We start from the raw sequence: 19758 nt of genomic DNA, 5'->3' as shown, positions 1-19758 counted from the left end.
TTTTATGCCTACTTTAGAAAGAGCTTTCATCTGAAATGGTTGTTACAAGTTTTATATACATTTTGGGATTTATGGAAGTAATTACTATCGACACTTGAACAACATGGCAGTTAGGAGTACCAATATACCCCCTCAAAAATCTGCACATATCTTTTGACTCCCAAAAGCATAACTACTTTTGACCAGAAGACTTATCGATAACATAACATACCCATGAATATATAATTTGTATTGTATACTGTATTCTTCAGCTAGAGAAAAGAAAATGTTAGTAAGAAAATCATAAGGAAGAGAAAATACACTTACAATACTGCAGTGTATTTATTAAAAGAATCTGAAGTGGACCTGTGTACTTGAAACGTGTATTGCTGAAGCCCCAACTACAAAATGTTTTCCTAGTTTAACTCATTGATGTGATGCGCTGTAACAGATGTCCTCATATCCCAATTTGTTTCTAAAGTTTTTATTGGCATTTTAATGCCTTTTCTGATGAAATTTCCACCAAATCACTCGCAGGTAGAGGATTAGGAGCTTCTTGATTAGTGATTCCCAAGAAAGGGCTCTGAGGTTAGCTAGTATGGATTTGGATCCTGCTTCTACCACTTGTGCATTCTGGAGGTACAAGAGACTTCACCACCTTGGCCCTTTAACTATAAAATCAGATAATACTAATAATATTAGAACCAAGAATTGTCATGAGGCGTAAATGAAATAATTTTATTGTGTTTAGCAGGTTGGTGTCTTAGTAACAAGTATTGCATTAGTATTACTTGCTGTTATTGATTTTTTACTTTATTATTATTAAAATGATTATTCTTAGTAATAATGACTTATTAGAAAGAATATTAATAAACTTGTTAGTAATGTAGGGGCCGGTAAATAGGTCACAGGTATAACTCTCCCTTCCCTATCCTCCCCCAAGGCTTTGTCCTGGGACAGGGCAAACCTGCTTTTGGAATTCCGGAAGTTCCCTGCTATCCCCTTCGACCACCTGCCCCCCCAACCCTGCCCCTTGCACTTTAGATTTTCTGCCACTACGATACTGAAGGTGACAGCAGGACAGAGCTGTCACTAGGATGAGGAGAACACAGTTGCTGAGGTAATCACTCTCAGCGCCAAATTAAAGGGACATATTGAGAACTCAAAATACACAGTGCTGAAGATTTTTAAAAAACTATTTTAAGGGACGCCTGGGAGGCTCAGCTGGTTAAGCGTCTGCCTTCCGCTGGGGTCATGATCCTGAGGTCTAGGTATCCAGTCCTGCAGTGGGCGCCTTGTTGGGCTGGGAGTCTGCTTCTCCCTCTGCCTGCCTCTTCCCTGCTTGTACATGCTCTCTCTTGGGCACACACTCTCTCTCTGGCAAATAAATAATTAAAATTTAAAAAAAAAAAAAAAAACCCCAAACCCTTCTTAATTATGCAATGTTGAAAAAAATTAAAACACCAAAAACAATGCATGATGAACACAATATTAAAATTTTAAATAAAAACAGGGTCAGGATTCCTGATTTCTCCCTTTTGCTTTAGCCTCCCATGTAGCACTTTATGGCACTTAAAAAAAAATTTTTTTTAAGATTTTATTTATTTTTTTTGACAGATCACAAGTAGGCAGAGAGGCAGGCAGGGGGGGGGGGGAGCAGGCTCCCCGCCAAGCAGAGAGCCCAATGTGGGGCTCGATCCTAGGACCCTGGGATCATGACCTGAGCCGAAGGCAGAGGCTTTAAACCCACTGTGCCACCCAGGTGCCCCTTTCATGGCACTTTTATATTTAATTATTTTTTTAATTTGGAAATTAAAAATTAATTAAAAATTTTATCTCCAATACTGAGTTCGCGTCCCCTATGTGCGGCAGCCAAGGCAAGCGTCTTACGGCCCTCCTAATCTCTGCAGAGAGTGGCCGAACTGCGGGGTGGGCAGGAAGGAGGAAGCAGTGAGTGTTGGGAAATCCGGAAGCGGGGTCGGCCTTCTGCGGGTTGGATGGGTGGTGAGAAGGGACAAGCCCAGGACCCGCGCTCTTGGGCACGTGGGCGCAGGCGCGGTGCTGGAGCGCAGACGGCGCGCTCTGCGCGCTTCTGTCGGCGCGTGGGCTAGCGCACCTTTGAGAGGTCGCAAGACACCGAGGCGATAACCGGCTGCTGGGCGGTTGCGGGGGGCGTTGGGTGGTGGTGTCTGAGGACCAAGCGCTCACACTTGAGCCGCAGAGGTGCACCGGGAGGCGCCGGGGGTGCTGCTTGGAGGCTTGTGTGGTGAGTATTGGAATCTCTCCGCCCTGGTGTCCTCCCAGCCCTGGCTTGTCCTCCCCAAGTGCCCAGGCTGAGGCAGAGGTGCTCCCTGAACTTCCCCATAGGCCAACCCCGCTGTCCGTATCCCATCTCCAAATCCGTACGTCCACATTCCCCCAAAACAAATACAAACACCAAAACCCACTGGAGACTTAGGGTTTAATTTGAACGGTTTTAAATTTTATGTTGATTGTAGCTTAGTGGTTAGAAGGTTTTGGCGAACAACAGGGTGGCTCAGTCGGTTGAGCCGCCTAGTCTTGGTTTCCTCCTGGTTGTGGTCTGGGGGTTGTGAGGTCGAGCCCCGCTGGGGCTCCAACCTTAGCAAGGAGTCGGCATGGGATTCTCTCTCTCTCCCCCTGGCCGCCCCCCCCCCCCCCCCGCTGTGAGTGCAGGCGTATTCTTTATCTCTAGAAGAAATCAATCTTTTCTTAAAAGATTGATTTATTAGAGAGCGCACAGTGGAGGAGGTGCAGAGAGGGAGAGAGAAACTCAAGAAGATTCCCTGTTGAGCGCCAGCTCAAGGTGGGGCCTCCATCCATCTCAGGATCCTGAGATTATGACCTGAGGGGAAGCCAGAAGTCCAAAGCTTAGCGGATTGTGCCACCCGAGGGTCCCATAAATACATAAATCTGTAAAAAAAAAAAAAAAAGTTTTAGGAGATGCCGCAGCTTTGGTTTTAATTTGAATTTAGGGAAGTGAGTTGATCTTTGCAAACCTCAGCTATAATGTAGGAATATCCTCTTACCCATCTCATGGGGTTTTTCTTTTTTTACATTGAGGAAAAAATTATTTCTACCATTTTATTTTACTTTTTATTTATTTTTCATCTCTACCATTTAAAGTATTAGAACTCTGTGGTTTTGTTACATTCACAGGGTTGTGCCACCATTACCACTATCTAATTCCAGAACATTTTTGTTTGGTTTTGTTTTATTTACAGCATTTTTTATCATCCTTAAAATAAATCCTGTACTCATTGAACAGTCACTTGCTGTTATTACCTCTTATCTCTAGTCCCTGGCTACCACTGATCTATCTCCATGGATTTGCCAATTCTGGGTATTTCACATAAATAGAATCAAAAAATATGTTGCCTTTTGCGTTTGGCTTCTTTTACTTAGCATAATATTTTCAGGGTTCTTGAATGTTGTTCCATACTTCATTCTTCTTTTGGATATACTACATTTGTTTATCCTTTCATCAGTTGATTAACTTTTGGGTTTCTACTTTTTGACTATCGCCGGTAATGCTGCTATGAACTTTAGTATACATGTTTTTGCATGGACAGGTTTTCTGTTCCATTGGTTATATAGGAGTGGAGTTGCAGGAACTCCCAGACATTTTTACAGCAGCTATACCATTTTACATTCCTACCAGCAGTGTTTTAGGGTTCCAGTTTTCCAAGTTCTTGCCAACAGTTGTTTTTTTATTTTTTTTCCATTAAAAAAAGTTATTGTTTTGGGGTGCCTGAGTGGCTCAGTGGTTGAAGCCTCTGCCTTCAGCTCAGGTCGTGATCCCAGGGTCCTGGGATCCAGCCCTGCATTGGGCTCTCTGCTTGGTGGGGAGCCTGCTTCCTCTTCTCTCTGCCTGCCTCTCTGCCTACTTGTGACCTCTCTCTGTCAAATAAATAAATAAAATCTTAAAAAAAAATTACTGTTTTGTTTTCTATTATAACCATTCTAGTGCGTAAGTGGTATCTCACTATAGTTTCGATTTGTGTTTCTCTAATGACTAGTGACGTTGAGCATCTTTTTATGTCCTTCTTGGCCATTTGTGTAATTTCTTTGGAGAAATGTCTTTTTAAATCTTTTGCTCATTACTGAATTGGTTTGTCATTTTGTTGTTGAGTTGTAAGAATGGTTTATATATATTCAGTATATGAAACCCTTAACAGATATATAATATGAAAATATTTTATTCCATTCATGAGTTGCTTTTTTGTGTCCTTAAATACTCAAAAGGTTTTGATTTTGATGAAGCCAAACTTACCTACATTTTTATTTGGTGTTCTAAGAATGCATTGCTACATCGAGATTATGAAGATTTACTCCAGTATTTTCTTCTAAGAGTTTATTGTTTTAGCTCTTACATTTGACTGTTTGATTCATTTTGAATTAGTGTTTGTATATGGTACAGGCAGGAGTTCAATTTTATCCTTTTGTAAGTTGCTTAAGCACTATTTGTTTGAAAGACTGCCATTTCCATATTGAGTGAACTTGGCCCTCTTACTGAAAATCAGTTGACCATAGATGACTGGGTTTATTTATAGACTCCTAATTCTGTTCCCTTGATTTATGTATCTGTGTGCTTATGTCAGTACCATACTGTTTTGATTATTGTCCCTTTGTAGGAACTATTGAAATCAGTAAGTGTGAGACCTCAAACTTAGTTTTTCTTCAGGATTCTTTCAGCTATCCAGGGTTCCTTGACATTCCATATGAGTTTTGAATCAGTGTGTTCATGTCTGAAAAAGGGCAGCTGGGGATTGATTGGTTCTCAAGATCAATTTGAGGAGTGCTGCCTTCTCAAAATATTAAATCTTTAGTCCATGAACATGGGATGTCTTTTCATTTATTTAGATGTTCTTTAATTTCTTATTTTTTCTAGTTTTAGTGAGGTATAATTGATAAATGAAATTGTAGTGTATTTAAAGTGTACAACATGATGATTTGGTGTACATATACACTGTGGAAGAATCCCCTCATTCGAGTTGATTAACACATCTGTCACCTCACATAGTTTTCCCTTTGTGTGTGTGAGAGAGAACACTTGAGATCTACTGTTACAGCAAACTTCAATTGTACAATACAGTTTAATCAAATATAGTCATATTATACATTAAATCCTCAGAATTTATTAATCTTATAACTGAAAGTTTGTCCCCTTTTACCATTCTTTCCCTACTTCCCTCCACTTCTCAGCCCTTGGCAGCCTGGAGATTACATAGAATCTATAGATGACTTGAGGCAATATGGACATTTTAACAATAAGGAACTCAGGATAACTTTTCTGTTCATTTGTATATTCAATTTCTTTCATAAGTGACTTATAGTTTTCAGTGAGTGTATCTTTCATTTCCTTATTTTAAATTTATTTCCAAGTATTTTATTATTTTTGATGCTATTGTGACTAGGGTGGTTTTCTCTCTCTTTGTTGAACTTCTTTATTTTTTTTTAAGATTTTATTTATTTGACAGATAAGGATCACAGATAGGCAGAGAGGCGGGTGGGGGGGTGGGCAGCAGGCTTCCTGCTGAGCAGATAGCCTGATGTGGGGCTCTATCCTAGGATCCTGGGACCATGACCTGAGCCGAAGACAGAGGCTTTAACCCACTGAGCCATCCAGGCGCCCCATCATTTTGTTATTTTTTTAAAAACTTTGTTCTTCTCTTGTTTTTCTAATTCATTATATTGTTTATCTGTTTTCTCTGGAAATCTTTGAGCATCTTTGGAACATTTATTTTGAAGTATTTCTTGGGCAATTGAATTATCTCTGCTTGGGGTCAGTTACTGAAAGTTTACTTTTTTGAAAGTTTACAAGATGTCATCTTTCTCCTATTCTTTGTGATTCTAGTAGCCTTGCATTTGAGTCTGCATATTGGAAGAGGCAGTCACCTTTTCCAGACCTTATGGGTCAACTTTGGTAATGAAAGACCTTCACTTGTTGGTGGGAATATGCTGAAGTGTGTTGTGACACCTGGTCTAGTGATACAGGATTCCAGGTGCATATGGATGCTCTGGGTCTAGGGGAACAGGATGTCTTTTAGGGGATCCACAGCATTGGGGGGTCAACACTGCTGGAGTCCACAGCATTGACAACAGTGTAGCCTTTGGTGAGCACCAAGGGGGGGTTCACTTTTACTGCAAAGACTGCTGGGGTCCTCAGAGACACTTCCAGATATGAGGCTATGGTCCAGGACAGGTAGCAGTGGTGGCTGGAGCACATAGTGTATACATTCTTAGCTCTGATGGCCAGTTGCTGGTACCCATGTAGTGGCAGGGGATGGTTGCAGACAGACACACCGTGGTGGGAACCAGAGCCAACTGAGGATACACTGACAGCTCTGGGTGCCCTGAATGTTGGCATGCCCTCTGTGGCTAGGATCTCATGTTAAGTACTTACTACAGTAGAGGCTGGGGACATAAGTCTGGCTATTTGGGTGCAGATGTACAGCTAGTGGGGCTAGCTTCGGGTAAGCCCAGTGGTGCAGGCCAGTGACGGGAGACAAAGCTGGACCTGGGCCCACAGGAAGCTCTGGATGCCCTGGCTGTCAGTGTGCACTATTATGGCTGCAATCTCCACAGCATTGGAGGCCAGTGTTAAGAGTCAGGTTAGGGGTTTGCAGGTGCATAGCTGGAGGGGCTAGCTGCAGATCAACCCAGTAGTGCTGGCCAGCGCCTAGAGATAGGGCCAAATCTGGGCCCACAAGCAGCCTTAGGGGCTTTGGCTGTTGTGTGCATTTTGTGGCTGTAGACTATGGGCCACAGGTAGGCACACTTTAGTAGAATCTGGTGATGGGAAATCAGGCTGGTAGTAGGCAGGTGCATAGCTGGAGGCGCTAGCATCATGTGTATGAGGGTGGAGGTCAGTCACAGAGTGCCAGATTGACATTTTGTACTTGTGCAGCTACAGAAGCCTGAGCCTGGCTGCCAGTGTGGATCCTGGGATTTGGTATGGATAGGGAGCCTGGGAGGGGTGCAAGTATCTGGTGTTTACAAGTCCAAATACATGTGGGATGAAAACTAGTGAAATCTGGAGGCTATCTGCAGTTGGCTTTGCTGCCCAATGTTTTCTTCATTGGTGAAAATTCCTTTGCAGAACAAGTCACTGAGAACCAGGGTCACTCCTACTACTTGGCTGATACTGGTAGCCCCTGACTTTCTTCCTTGTTACTAGCCATCTCTCTCTATATATCAGCTTTGCTGGTCTCTGGGTGGGGTGAAACATATTCGGGTACTTTGTGTGGTGCACCAAGACTGCGAAAGCCTGTTGCTCAACTTGATCTCCCTTTCCGTAGATGGGAACTCTTTCTAGGTGGGGTACTTCCTCTTGGTATTGAGAAGTGCCAGTCTGGGGGACCAGGATGATGCAGACCAAATGAATCTGTTCTGTCTACTCTTTTTCTGTGGTTATTCCCAGTTTTTGGTTCCATTGTGTTCTTGAAGTTTCTTAAATGGACTCAGGGGCAATCCCAGAGCTATTTTTGTTCATGGAGAGCTGTCTAATTGTTGATATTTGTGAAGGAATGGAGAGGCTGGGGTTTCCTACTTTGCCATCTTGGTATTATCATTCCCTTTTTTTCCTAAATGTAGGCAATCATTACTATCAACTTACTTCTTAGAACTGCTTTTGTTAGCATTCTGTAAGTTTTGGTGTGTTGTGTTTCCATTTTAATTTGTTCCAAGATTTTTTTTTAAATGCAGGCTCCATACCTGGTTGTGGAGCCCAAAGTGGGGCTTGGACTCATGACCCTGAGATCAATACCTGAGCTGAAATCAAGAGTCAGATGCTTAACTGACTGAGCTGCCTAGGTGCCCCTCAAAATTATTTTTTATTTCCCTTTTGATTTCTTCTTTGACTCATTGATATTTCAGGAGCATGTTGTTTAATTTCCACATATTTTAAAATTTCCACTGAATTTTCCAGTTTTCCTCTTGTTATGGGTTTCTAGTTTTACACCATTTATTGTTGGAAATGATGCTTGATGTGATTTCAGTGTTCTTACACTTGTTAAGATTTCTTGTGTGGTGTAACATATTATCTCTCCCTGAAAATGCTCTGTGTGTGCTTGAGAAGAATGTACATTGCTTTTCTTTCTTTCTTTCTTTCTTTCTTCCTTCCTTCCTTCCTTCCTTCCTTCCTTTCTTTCTTTCTTTCTTTCTTTCTTTCTTTCTTTCTCTTTTTTTTTAAAGTAGGCTCCACACCTAGAATGAATCCCAGCATGGGGTTGGAACTCAAAACCCTGAGATCAAGACCTGAGCTGAGATCAAGAATTGGATGCTTAACTGACAGAGCTACCCAGGTGCCCCTGGGAAGAATGTATATTCTGCCGCTGTTTGGTGAAATATTCTACATATGCCCATTAGGTCCATCTGGTCTAGTGTATAGTTTAAGTCCCATGTTCCTTGGATTTTCTGTCTGGATGATAAATCCCTTGTTGGAAACAGGGTATTGAAGACCCTTCTATTATTATTGTATTGCTGACTATTTCTCCCTTCACTTCTTCTAATACTTGCTTTATACATTTAGGTGCTCTGATGTCTGATGCATAAATATTTACAATTGTTATATCCTCTTAATTGACCCCTTTATTATTATGCAATGACCTCATTTGTCTCTTGTTATAATCCTAGGGCTTAAAGTCTACTTTGTTTGCTATAACTATAGCTACCCCTGCCTTCTTGTGGTCTCCATTTGCATGGAATATGTTTTTTCTTTTTAAAATTTTATTTTATTTTATTTATTTATATGATAGAGACCACAAGCAGAGAGAGAGGCAGACAGAGAGAGAGGAAGGGAAGCAGGCTCCCTGCCAAGCAGAGAGCCAATACGGTGCTCGATCCCAGGATCCTGGGATCATGGCCTGAGCCGAAGGCAGAGGCTTTAACCCACTGAGCCACCCAGGTGCCCCCATGGAATGTGTTTTTTCTTTCCCTTTAGTTTGAGCCTATGTGTCTCCTTAAAGCTGAAGTGAGTCTTTTTATATATTCAGCTACTCTGTGTCTTTCGATTAGAGAATTTAGTACATTTACATTTAAAATAATTATTGACAAGTATGGATTTACTCTTGTCATCTTATTAATTTTTTTTCTCTTTTATAGTTCCTTTGCTCCTTTCTCCTTCTCTTGCTCTCTTCCTTTATGATTTAATAATTTTCTGTAGTGGTGTGCTTTGATTCTTTTTTTTTTTTTGTAAAGATTTTCTTTATTTCTTAGACAGACAGAGATTATAAGTAGGCAGAGAGACAAGCAGAGAGAGAGGAGAAAGCAGGCTCCCCTCTAAGCAGAGAGCCTGATGCGGGGCTCAATGCCAGTACGCTGGGATCATGACCCGAGCTGAAGGCAGAGACTTTAACCGGCTGAGCCACCCAGGCACCCTGATTCCTTTCTTTTTACCTTTTTTAAAATTTATTTATTTTAATTTATTTTTTATTTTTTATAAACATATAATATATTTTTACCCCAGGGGTAGAGGTCTGTGAATTGCCAGGTTTACACACTTCACAATGCTCACCAAAGCACATACCCTCCCCAATATCCATAACCGCACCCCCTTCTCCCAACCCCCTCCCCCCAGCAACCCTCAGTTTGTTTTGTGAGATTAAGAGTCACTTATGGTTTGTCTCCCTCTCAATCCCATCTTATTTCATTTATTCTTCTCCTACCCCCTTAAGCCCCCATGTTGCATCACCACTTCCTCATATCAGGGAGATCATATGATAGTTGTCTTTCTCCACTTGACTTATTTTCCTAAGCATGATACCCTCTAGTTCCATCCACATTGTCGCAAATGGCAAGATTTCTTCTTTTGATGGCTGCATAGTATTCCATTGTGTATATATACAACGTCTTCTTTATCCATTCATCTGTTGATGGACATCTAGGTTCTTTCCATAGTTTGGCTATTGTGGACATTGCTGCTATAAACATTTGGGTGCACGTGCCCCTTCAGATCACTACGTTTGTATCTTTAGGGTAAATACCCAGTAGTGCGATTGCTGGGTCATAGGGCAGTTCTATTTTCAACATTTTGAGGAACCTCCATGCTATTTTCCAGAGTGGTTGCACGAGCTTGCATTCCCACCGACAGTGTAGGAGGGTTCCCCTTTCTCCGCATCCTCACCAGCATCTATCATTTCCTGACTTGTTAATTTTAGCCATTCTGACTGGTGTGAGGTGATATCTCATTGTGGTTTTGATTTGTATTTCCCTGATGCTGAGTGATATGGAGCACTTTTTCATGTGTCTGTTGGCCATCTGGATGTCTTCTTTGCATAAATTTCTGTTCATGTCCTCTGCCCATTTCTTGATTGGATTATTTGTTTTTGAGTGTTGAGTTTGCTAAGTTCTTTATAGATTTTGGACACCAGCCCTTTATCTGATATGTCGTTTGCAAATATCCTCTCCCATTCTGTCAGTTGTCTTTTGGTTTTGTTAACTGTTTCCTTTGCTGTGCAAAAGCTTTTGATCTTGATAAAATCTCAATAGTTCATTTTTGCCCTTGCTTCCCTTGCCTTTGGCGATGTTCCTAGGAAGATGTTGCTGCAGCTGAGGTCAAAGAGGTTGATGCTTGTGTTCTCCTCAAGGATTTTGATGGATTCCTTTCTCACATTGAGGTCCTTCATCCATTTTGAGTCTGTTTTCGTGTGTGGTTTAAGGAAATGGTCCAATTTCATTTTTCTGCATGTGGATGTCCAATTTTCCCGACACCGTTTATTGAAGAGGCTGTCTTTTTTCCATTGGACATTCTTTTCTGCTTTGCTGAAGATTAGTTGACCATAGAGTTGAGGGTCTATTTCTGGGCTCTCTATTCTTTTCCATTGATCTTTGTGTCTGTTTTTGTGCCAGTACCATGCTGTCTTGATGATGACAGCTTTGTAATAGAGCTTGAAGTCCGGAATTGTGATGCCACCAAGTTTGGCTTTCTTTTTCAATATTCCTTTGGCTATTCGAGGTCTTTTCTGGTTCCATATAAATTTTAGGATTATTTGTTCCATTTCTTTGAAAAAGATGGATGGTACTTTGATAGGAATTGCATTAAATGTGTAGATTGCTTTAGGTAGCATAGACATTTTCACAATATTTATTCTTCCAATCCAGGAGCATGGAACATTTTTCCATTTCTTTCTGTCTTCCTCAATTTCTTTCATGAGTACTTTATAGTTTTCTGAGTATAGATTCTGTGCCTCTTTGGTTAGGTTTATTCCTAGGTATCTTATGGTTTTGGGTGCAATTGTAAATGGGGTTGACTCCTTAATTTCTCTTTCTTCTGTCTTGTTGGTGTAGAGAAATGCAACTGATTTCTGTGCATTGATTTTATATCCTGACACTTTACTGAATTCCTGTACAAGTTCTAGCAGTTTTGGAGTGGAGTCTTTTGGGTTTTCCACATATAGTATCATATCATCTGCGAAGAGTGATAGTTTGACTTCTTCTTTGCCGATTTGGATGCCTTTAATTTCCTTTTGTTGTCTGATTGCTGAGGCTAGGACTTCTAGTACTATGTTGAATAGCAGTGGTGATAATGGACATCCCTGCCGTGTTCCTGGCCTTAGCGGAAAAGTTTTCAGTTTTTCTCCATTGAGAATGATATTTGCTCTGGGTGTTTCATAAATGGCTTTGATAATCTTGAGGTATGTGCCCTCTATCCCTACACTTTGTTCAGAGTTTTGATCAGGAAGGGATGCTGTACTTTGTCAAATGCTTTTTCAGCATCTATTGAGAGTATCATATGGTTCTTGTTCTTTTCTTTTATTGATGTGTTGTATCACATTGATTGATTTGTGGATGTTGAACCAACCTTGCAGCCTTGGAATAAATCCCACTTGGTCGTGGTGAATAATCCTTTTAATGTACTGTTGAATCCTATTGGGTAGTATTTTGGCGAGGATTTTTGCATCTGTGTTCATCAAGGATATTGGTCTATAGCTCTCTTTTTTGATGGGATCCTTGTCTGGTTTTGGGATCAAGGTGATGCTGGCCCCATAAAATGAGTTTGGAAGTTTTCCTTCCATTTCTATTTTTTGGAACAGTTTCAGGAGAATAGGAATTAGTTCTTCTTTAAATTTTTGGTAGAATTCCCCCGGGAAGCCGTCTGGCCCTGGGCTTTTGTTTGTTTGGAGATTTTTAGTGACTGTTTCAATCTCCTTACTGGTTATGGGTCTGTTCAGGCTTTCTATTTCTTCCTGGTTCAATTGTGGTAGTTTATGTGTTTCTAGGAATGCATCCATTTCTTCCAGATTGTCAAATTTGTTGGCGTAGAGTTGCTCATAATATGTTCTTATAATTGTTTGTATTTCTTCAGTGTTAGTTGTGATCTCTCCTCTATCATTCATGATTTTATTAATTTGGGTCCTTTCTCTTTTCTTTTTGATAAGTCTCTCCAGGGGTTTATCAATTTTATTAATTCTTTGAAAGAACCAGCTCCTAGTTTCGTTGATTTGTTCTGTTGTTTTTTTGGTTTCTGTTTCATTAATTTCTGCTCTGATCTTTATGATTTCTCTTCTCCTGTTAGGTTTAGGGTTTCTTTCTTGTTCTTTTTCCAGCTCCTTTAGGTGTAGGATTAGTTTGTGTACCTGAGACCTTTCTTGTTTCTTGAGAAAGGCTTGTACCGCTATATATTTTCCTCACAGGACTGCCTTTGTTGTTTCCCACAGATTTTGAACCGTTGTATTTTCATTATCATTTGTTTCCATGATTTTTTTCATTTCTTCCTTAATTTCCTGGTTGACCCATTCATTCTTAGGAAGGATGCTGTTTAGTCTCCATGTATTTGGGTTCTTTCCAAACTCCCTCTTGTGGTTGAGTTCTAGCTTCAGAGCATTGTGGTCTGAAAATATGCAGGGAATGATCCCAATCTGTTAATACCAGTTGAGTCCTGATTTAGGACCGAGGATGTGATCAGTTCTGGAGAATGTTCCATGTGCACTAGAGAGGAATGTGTATTCTGTTGTTTTGGGATGAAATGTTCTGAATATATCTGTGATGTCCATCTGGTCCAGTGTGTCATTTAAGGCCTTTATTTCCTTGTTGATCTTTTGCTTGGATGATCTGTCCATTTCAGTGAGGGGAGTGTTAGAGTCCCCTACTATTATTGTATTATTGTTGATGTGTTTCTTTGATTTTGTTATTAATTGGTTTATATAGTCTGCTGCTCCCACGTTGGGGGCATAGATATTTAAAATTGTTAGATCTTCTTGTTGGACAGACCCTTTGAGTATGGTATCGTGTCCTTCCTCATCTCTTATTATAGTCTTTGGCTTAAAATCTAATTAATCTGATATAAGGATTGCCACTCCAGCTTTCTTCTCATGTCCATTAGCATGGTAACTTGTTTTCCACCCCCTCACTTTAAATCTGGAGGTGTCTTCGGGCTTAAAATGAGTTTCTTGTAGGCAACATATAGATGGTTTTTATAGCCTATCTCTGTGGGCTGTGGTTGCAATGTCAATTCAGTTTTTTTTTTAATTTGTAATTTTTTATTTGAGAAATTGACAGTCACTTCAGGCACGGGAACAATATAAGTTTTTAGGACATGTTAAACCATCGTCTTATTTATTTATTTTTGAAGTATAGTTGACACACAATGTTACGTTAGTTTCAGGTGTACAACATAGTGATTCAGCAACTTTTTATATTATACTATGCTCACTATAAGCATAGCCATCACCTGTTAGTATACAATACTATTAAAATACCATTGACTGTGTTCCCTATGTTGTACCTTTCATCCTCGTGAGTTATTCATTCCATAACTGGAAACACTCCCCTTCACCCACTTTTGCCCATTTCCCCATCCTCCTCCCCTCTGGGATGCACTGCTTTGTTTTCCATTTCACCCGTTTCTGCTTTACTTGTTTTTTTTTTTTTTTTCAATTCCACGTACAAGTGAAATCACATGGTGGTTGTTTTTCTCTGTCTGACACATCTTACTTAGCATAATTTCCCCTAGGTCCATCCATGTTAATCACTGTCAATTCATCTTTTTAAAACTGTGCTGTTCTATCTGGATCTTCCTGGGTCTTAGTCTTACAGCTCACTCATTGAAGTGATTAGTATGCTAACTGGGATGAGATCAATTTATGTTCAGGCCAAGGCTGAGCTCCTCCTGTTCCTCTCTCTCTCTCTCCTGTACCTTTAGGTTCTCTGAGGCAGTATTCATCTTGGTCTTCTGGCCAGAAACTGCCTTTACCGTGAATCTTTGCCACCAAAAATTCAGAAGCACTTAAGGTGCTTCTCCTTGCTGCAGTCCCTGATTACTCTTTCTGATTCACTCACTGAAAGCATGTGACACCTTTTAGTACTAATGCAATACACACCACATCCTTCTGTCCCTTTAGTATGTCTTGAAGTCTAGTTCTGGTTTTGAAAGCCCTATGAGACTGTTAAAAGTGGTACATTTATGAAGGCAGTTCTGGCACATGGTGCAATATGGATAAACTTCGAAGACATTTTATGCTAAGTGAAATAAGCCAGTTACAAAAGGACAAATACTGTCACAATGAAGTAATTCCACCTATATGAGGTCCCTAAAGGAGTCAAATTCATAGGTACAGAATGTGGAATGGTGGTTGCCAGTGACCAGGGGGAGTAAGGAATAGAGAGTGATTGTTTAGTGGCCATGGAGTATTAGTTTGGGAAGATGAAAAAATTTCTAGGGGTAGATAATGGTGATGGTTGCACAACAACATGAATGTGACTGGTGTCGTTGAACTGTACAATTAAGCATGGTTAAAGTGGCAGATCTTACCTTCTGAATATTTTATCATAGTTTTTAAAAGGGCATAGTAACAAATCGCTCCAGGGGAATACGTTATAAGGTAAGTACTGTGATTTTTCTGATTTTACAGATGATAAGCAGCTATAGGTTATTTTGCTCAAAATTTTACACCTTGTGAGAGAGTTAGGATTTGAACTCAAATGGCCCAACTTTAGATCAATTACTGTACTATTCATACCATGAGGAAAGGATCACAATTGTTTTGAATATACTTAATGCCTAGCATAGAATATAGCACAGAGTAGATATTAAATAGGAAGCTCCCAGAATTATAATTTGTAGGAATTTATCTCAGAGCCAATCAGAATGATAATTAACATTCCAAATTTACAGTTTAAGTCTTTCTTTGTGAATGTGGGTCTGCAACCTATTACATTTTGCATCTCTGTCATCTAATATTTTCCTGCATATTAGAAGACCATTAGATGTCTAATATAAAAATAGGAGCAGACGAATACTTATTTCAAGATTGATGAAAGAAGAGTAAAACAATGAAGTAATCCTTTCAGTTGACTAAATTTAACATTTTTGCCAGGTGATGTAAGTTTTTGAAATGTTTACTTCCCGTTGAAATTCCATTCTTTGTGATAAAATGGACTTGTTGTGGCTCAACCAATTTGCAGTCCTCCTCTGGAAAAATTTCGTTTTAAAGGTAAGTGGAGGTGTCTGTGGGAAATGATTGTAAAGGCTAATGAACCTGAAGGGGAGAACTTTAAATAGTTTTTTTCACTTCATTTTAGTTTATGGGGGTTTTTTGGTCCTTTTAGTTCCATGGCTTAATGTAGCAATTCTAATTCTGAAGAGTACTCATAGGATGTATCAATAGAATAGATAATGAAATGTGGAAAAGGGTGAAAAAGGCTAGAAAGCCATTCATATTGTAGAATGGAGCTGAACAATATATTTAAATTGTATACACATATATGCACAAGAATATAGAATCACACACAGATACACGTATATAGACTCTTAATTATCACAATCCTTTTGTTTCTTTTGCAGAAAAGGAAGATACTTTCTTTAGTTGTGGAAATCTGCATGACAGTCTTCTTCTCTCTATTGATTTTGCTTTATCGCAGCAATACAAAGAAGACGTTTCAGAATGTCACGGTTTTCCGTCCTCTTTATTTGATGACTCCGCCTGATTTCATCTTTAAGGGGGACCTTGAATATGAATTAGCTTATGTGCCTTCTACAAGTGATGTGGTAAAAAATATTACTGAGACAGTGAAAAACAAATTAAATATCAATTTTACAGGTTAGAAATTGTGATGTCTAAAATGTTTTTTGTAAGGATGCCTGGGTGGCTTAGTTGGTTAAGCATCTGCTTTTGGGTCAGGTCATGATCCCAGGGTCCTGGGATGGAACCCTGCATCTGGCCCACTGCTTTTCTGGGAGCCTGCTTTTCTCTTTCCGTTTCTTTGCGACCCCCTGCCCCCAACTTATGTGTGCTCTCTCTCTTTCTCTGTCAAACAAAAATCTTAAAAAAATTTTTTTGGTAGCGTAATTATTAGCTTGTTTTTGAAGAGACATACTTCAGTGAGCATGAACTTGTGCATTAGTCTCCTGAGTATAATAATATGAGCTCTGTCACATAATATCAGACATATTCTTGTCATAGTCATAAACAAAATATATTTAAAATTAGATGATGAAATTATGTAATTGTAAATCTTTGTCTCTGACTGCATTCTTTTTTTTAATTTTTTTTAAAGGTTTTATTTATTTATTTGACAGAGAGGGAGAGGCAGAGATCACAAGCAGGCAGAGAGGCAGGCAGAGGCAGAGAGAGAAGCAGGCTCCCCGCTGAGCAAGGAGCCGATGCGGGGCTCGATCCCAGGACCCTGATCATGACCTGAGCTGAAGGCAGCAGCTTAACCCACTGAGCCACCCAGGCGCCCCTCTGACTGCATTCTTAAACTAGGGTCAGCACTTAGTAGTGTGCCAAAGAGACACAGAACGTCAGAATGACTTGAGCAGTTTCTTCTTGAATGCAAGCATAAACTCTACCTCGAGGTGGTTAATTTTAATGAAAATATTACTTAAGTGTGATATATGAATACATCTGAAAAGAGTAAAACAGTGTAGAATTATACCAGAACAATCCTCATTGCCTTACAGTCGCCTCCCTCTGCACCTGTTTCTCTTCTCTGTCTCCAATGTTAAAAACACTGTCAGAATTTTGGTAAGCATCTCTCCCATCTTGTCTCATGATTTTACACGTGTGTGGGGGTTTATTCTGTTACATACTCACACAATTATGTATTTATTTTCCTCATTTTAAGGGCAGGGCTTTGAGATGGGGGGAAGGATAGAAACTATATATTTACTTTGCTATCTTAAAAACCATCTTTAAAAAATAAAGCTTTACATTGTATAACTTAATGCAAAATTCCCATGGATTTTAAAATTAGAGATGAATCTCCAAAGAAAATTAGTGCTTGTGGTGGGCTTAAAGTTACCTTTTTAACTATCCCTTTATGTGAGGGTGGGGAATAGAGAACAGGCTGCTGTGCTCTCATGGGAAAGTCTAAGAGGTATTGTTACTCTGTCATAAAGCCTTCATGAGAAAGTCTGAAGAATGGAGTAGAAATCTGATGCATTGAAAGTCCGTGGTGGCATTTGTTAATTAATGTCTAATAGAGTAAAGCACTAATTTAAAGGGAAGGAAGCTGAGAAATTTTCCTCCTCTTGACTGGGCCAGACACCTTGTTCTAGTTTCTGTTGAACCATTTCTAGCAAAATAGCTCAGTAGATTTGAGAGGATATGTGCAAAAGTCTTCATTTGGAAAACTTCCATATTCAGATTATAATCTACTCTGAAGAATTATAACTTCTTTTTTTGAATTAACATATAATGTATTATAGGCCCCAGGGGTACAGGTCTGTGAATCGCCAGGATTACACACTTCACAGCACTCACCATAGCACATACCATCCCCAGTGTCCATAACCCCACCACCCTCTCCCTACCTACCTCCCCCGGCAACCCTCATTTTGTTTTGTGAGATTAAGAGTCTCTTATGGTTTGTCTCCCGATCCCATCTTGTTTCATGTATTCTTTTCCTACACCCCAAACCCCAACCCCCATTGCATCTCCACTTCCTCATATCAGGGAGATCACATGATATTTGTCTTTCTCCAATTGACTTATTTCACTAAGCATGATACCCTTTAGTTCATCCATGTCATCGTTAATGGCAAAATTTCATTTCTTTTGATGGCTGCATAGTATTCCATTGTGTGTGTGTGTGTGTGTGTGTGTGTGTGTGTGTGTGTGTATGTATGTATGCGTATACACACACCACATCTTTATCCATTCATCTGTTGATGGACATCTATTTTCTTTCCATAGTTTGGTTATTGTGGATATTGCTGCTATAAACATTCAGGTGCATGTGCCCTTCAGATCACTACGTTTGTATCTTTAGGGTAAATACCCAGTAGTGCAATTGCTGGGTCATAGGGCAGTTCTATTTTCAACATTTTGAGGAACCTCCATGCTGTTTTCCAGAGTGGTTGCACCAGCTTGCATTCCCACCGACAGTGTAGGAGGGTTCCCCTTTCTCCGCATCCTCGCCAGCATCTGTGCTTTCCTGACTTGTTAATTTTAGCCATTCTGACTGGTGTGAGGTGATATCTCATTGTGGTTTTGATTTGTATTTCCTTGATTCCAAGTGATATGGAGCACTTTTTCATGTGTCTGTTGGCCATCTGGATGTCTTCTTTGCAGAAATATCTGTTCATGTCTTCTGCCCATTTCTTGATTGGATTATTTGTTCCTTGGGTGTTGAGTTTGCTAAGTTCTTTATAGATTTTGGACACTAGCCCTTTATCTGATATGTCATTTGCAAATATCTTCTCCCATTCTGTCAGTTGTATTTTGGTTTTGTTAACTGTTTCCTTTGCTGTGCAAAAGCTTTTGATCTTGATAAAATCCCAATAAAAGTTCATTTTTGCCCTTGCTTCCCTTGCCTTTGGCAATGTTCCTAGGAAGATGTTGCTGCAGCTGAGGTCGAAGAGGTTGATGCCTGTGTTATCAAGGATTTTGATGGATTCCTTTCTCACATTGAGGTCCTTCATCCATTTTGAGTCTGTTTTCATGTGTGGTGTAAGGAATTGGTGCAATTTCATTTTTCTGCATGTGGCTGTTCAGTTTTTCCAAAACCATTTGTTGAAGAGGCTGTCTTTTTTCTTTTTCTTTTTTAAAAGATTTTAGTTATTCATTTGACAGAGAGAAAGATCACAAGTAGAGAGAGAGGGGGAAGCAGGCTCCCCGCTGAGCAGAGAGCCTGACGTGGGGCTCGATCCCAGGATGCTGAGCTCATGACCTGAGCCAAAAGCAGAGGCTTAACCCGCTGAACCACGCAGGCGCCCCAAAGAGAAAAATGCCCATTTTTCCAATGGACATTCTTTCCTGCTTTGTTGAAGATTAGTTGACCATAGAGTTGAGGGTCTATTTCTGGGCTGTCTATTCTGTTCCATTCATCTATGTGTCTGTTTTTGTGCCAGTACCTTACTGTCTTGATGATGACAGCTTTGTAATAGAGCTTAAAGTCTGGACTTGTGATGCCACCAACTTTGGCTTTCTTTTTCAATATTCTTTTGGTTATTCGAGGTCTTTTCTGGTTCCATATAAATTTTAGGATTATTTGTTCCAGTTCTTTGAAAAAAATGGATGAATTTTGATAGGAATTGCCTTAAATGTGTAGATTGCTGTAGGTAGCATAGACATTTTCACAATACTTGCTCTTCCAATCCATGAGCATGGAACATTTTTCCTTCACTTTGTGTCTTCCTCAATTTCTTTCATGAGTACTTTATAGTTTTCTGAGTATAGATTCTTTGCCTCCTTGGTTAGGTTTATTCCTAGATATCTTTTGGTTTTGGGTGCAGTTGTAAATGGGATTGGCTCCTTAATTTCTCTTTCTTCTGTCTTGTTGTTGGTGTAAAGAAATGCAACTGATTTCTGTGCATTG

At 39.9% G+C, this 19758-nt stretch overlaps 1 protein-coding gene across 4 annotated transcripts in view; it reads left to right on the top strand.

The window, feature by feature from the left end:
• The first annotated feature begins 2087 nt into the window (after positions 1-2087).
• Positions 2088-19758, top strand: part of LOC116581395 (ATP-binding cassette sub-family A member 3-like) — a 150842-nt gene continuing 133171 nt past the window's right edge. For 3 of the 4 annotated variants that reach the window (XM_032328563.1, XM_032328561.1, XM_032328562.1), the window contains exons 1-3: positions 2088-2245; positions 15315-15431; positions 15782-16037. In XM_032328563.1, the coding sequence (XP_032184454.1) occupies positions 15372-15431; positions 15782-16037 (316 nt within the window). In that variant the 5' untranslated portion in view covers positions 2088-2245; positions 15315-15371. The remainder of the gene's footprint in view (positions 2246-15314; positions 15432-15781; positions 16038-19758) is intronic. The other variant, XM_032328564.1, reaches the window with a different exon arrangement.

Source organism: Mustela erminea, chromosome 20 (assembly GCF_009829155.1).
Source record: "Mustela erminea isolate mMusErm1 chromosome 20, mMusErm1.Pri, whole genome shotgun sequence".
In the NCBI taxonomy this organism is placed as follows: Eukaryota; Metazoa; Chordata; class Mammalia; order Carnivora; family Mustelidae; genus Mustela; species Mustela erminea.
This window is presented reverse-complemented; position numbering and strand designations above follow the sequence as displayed.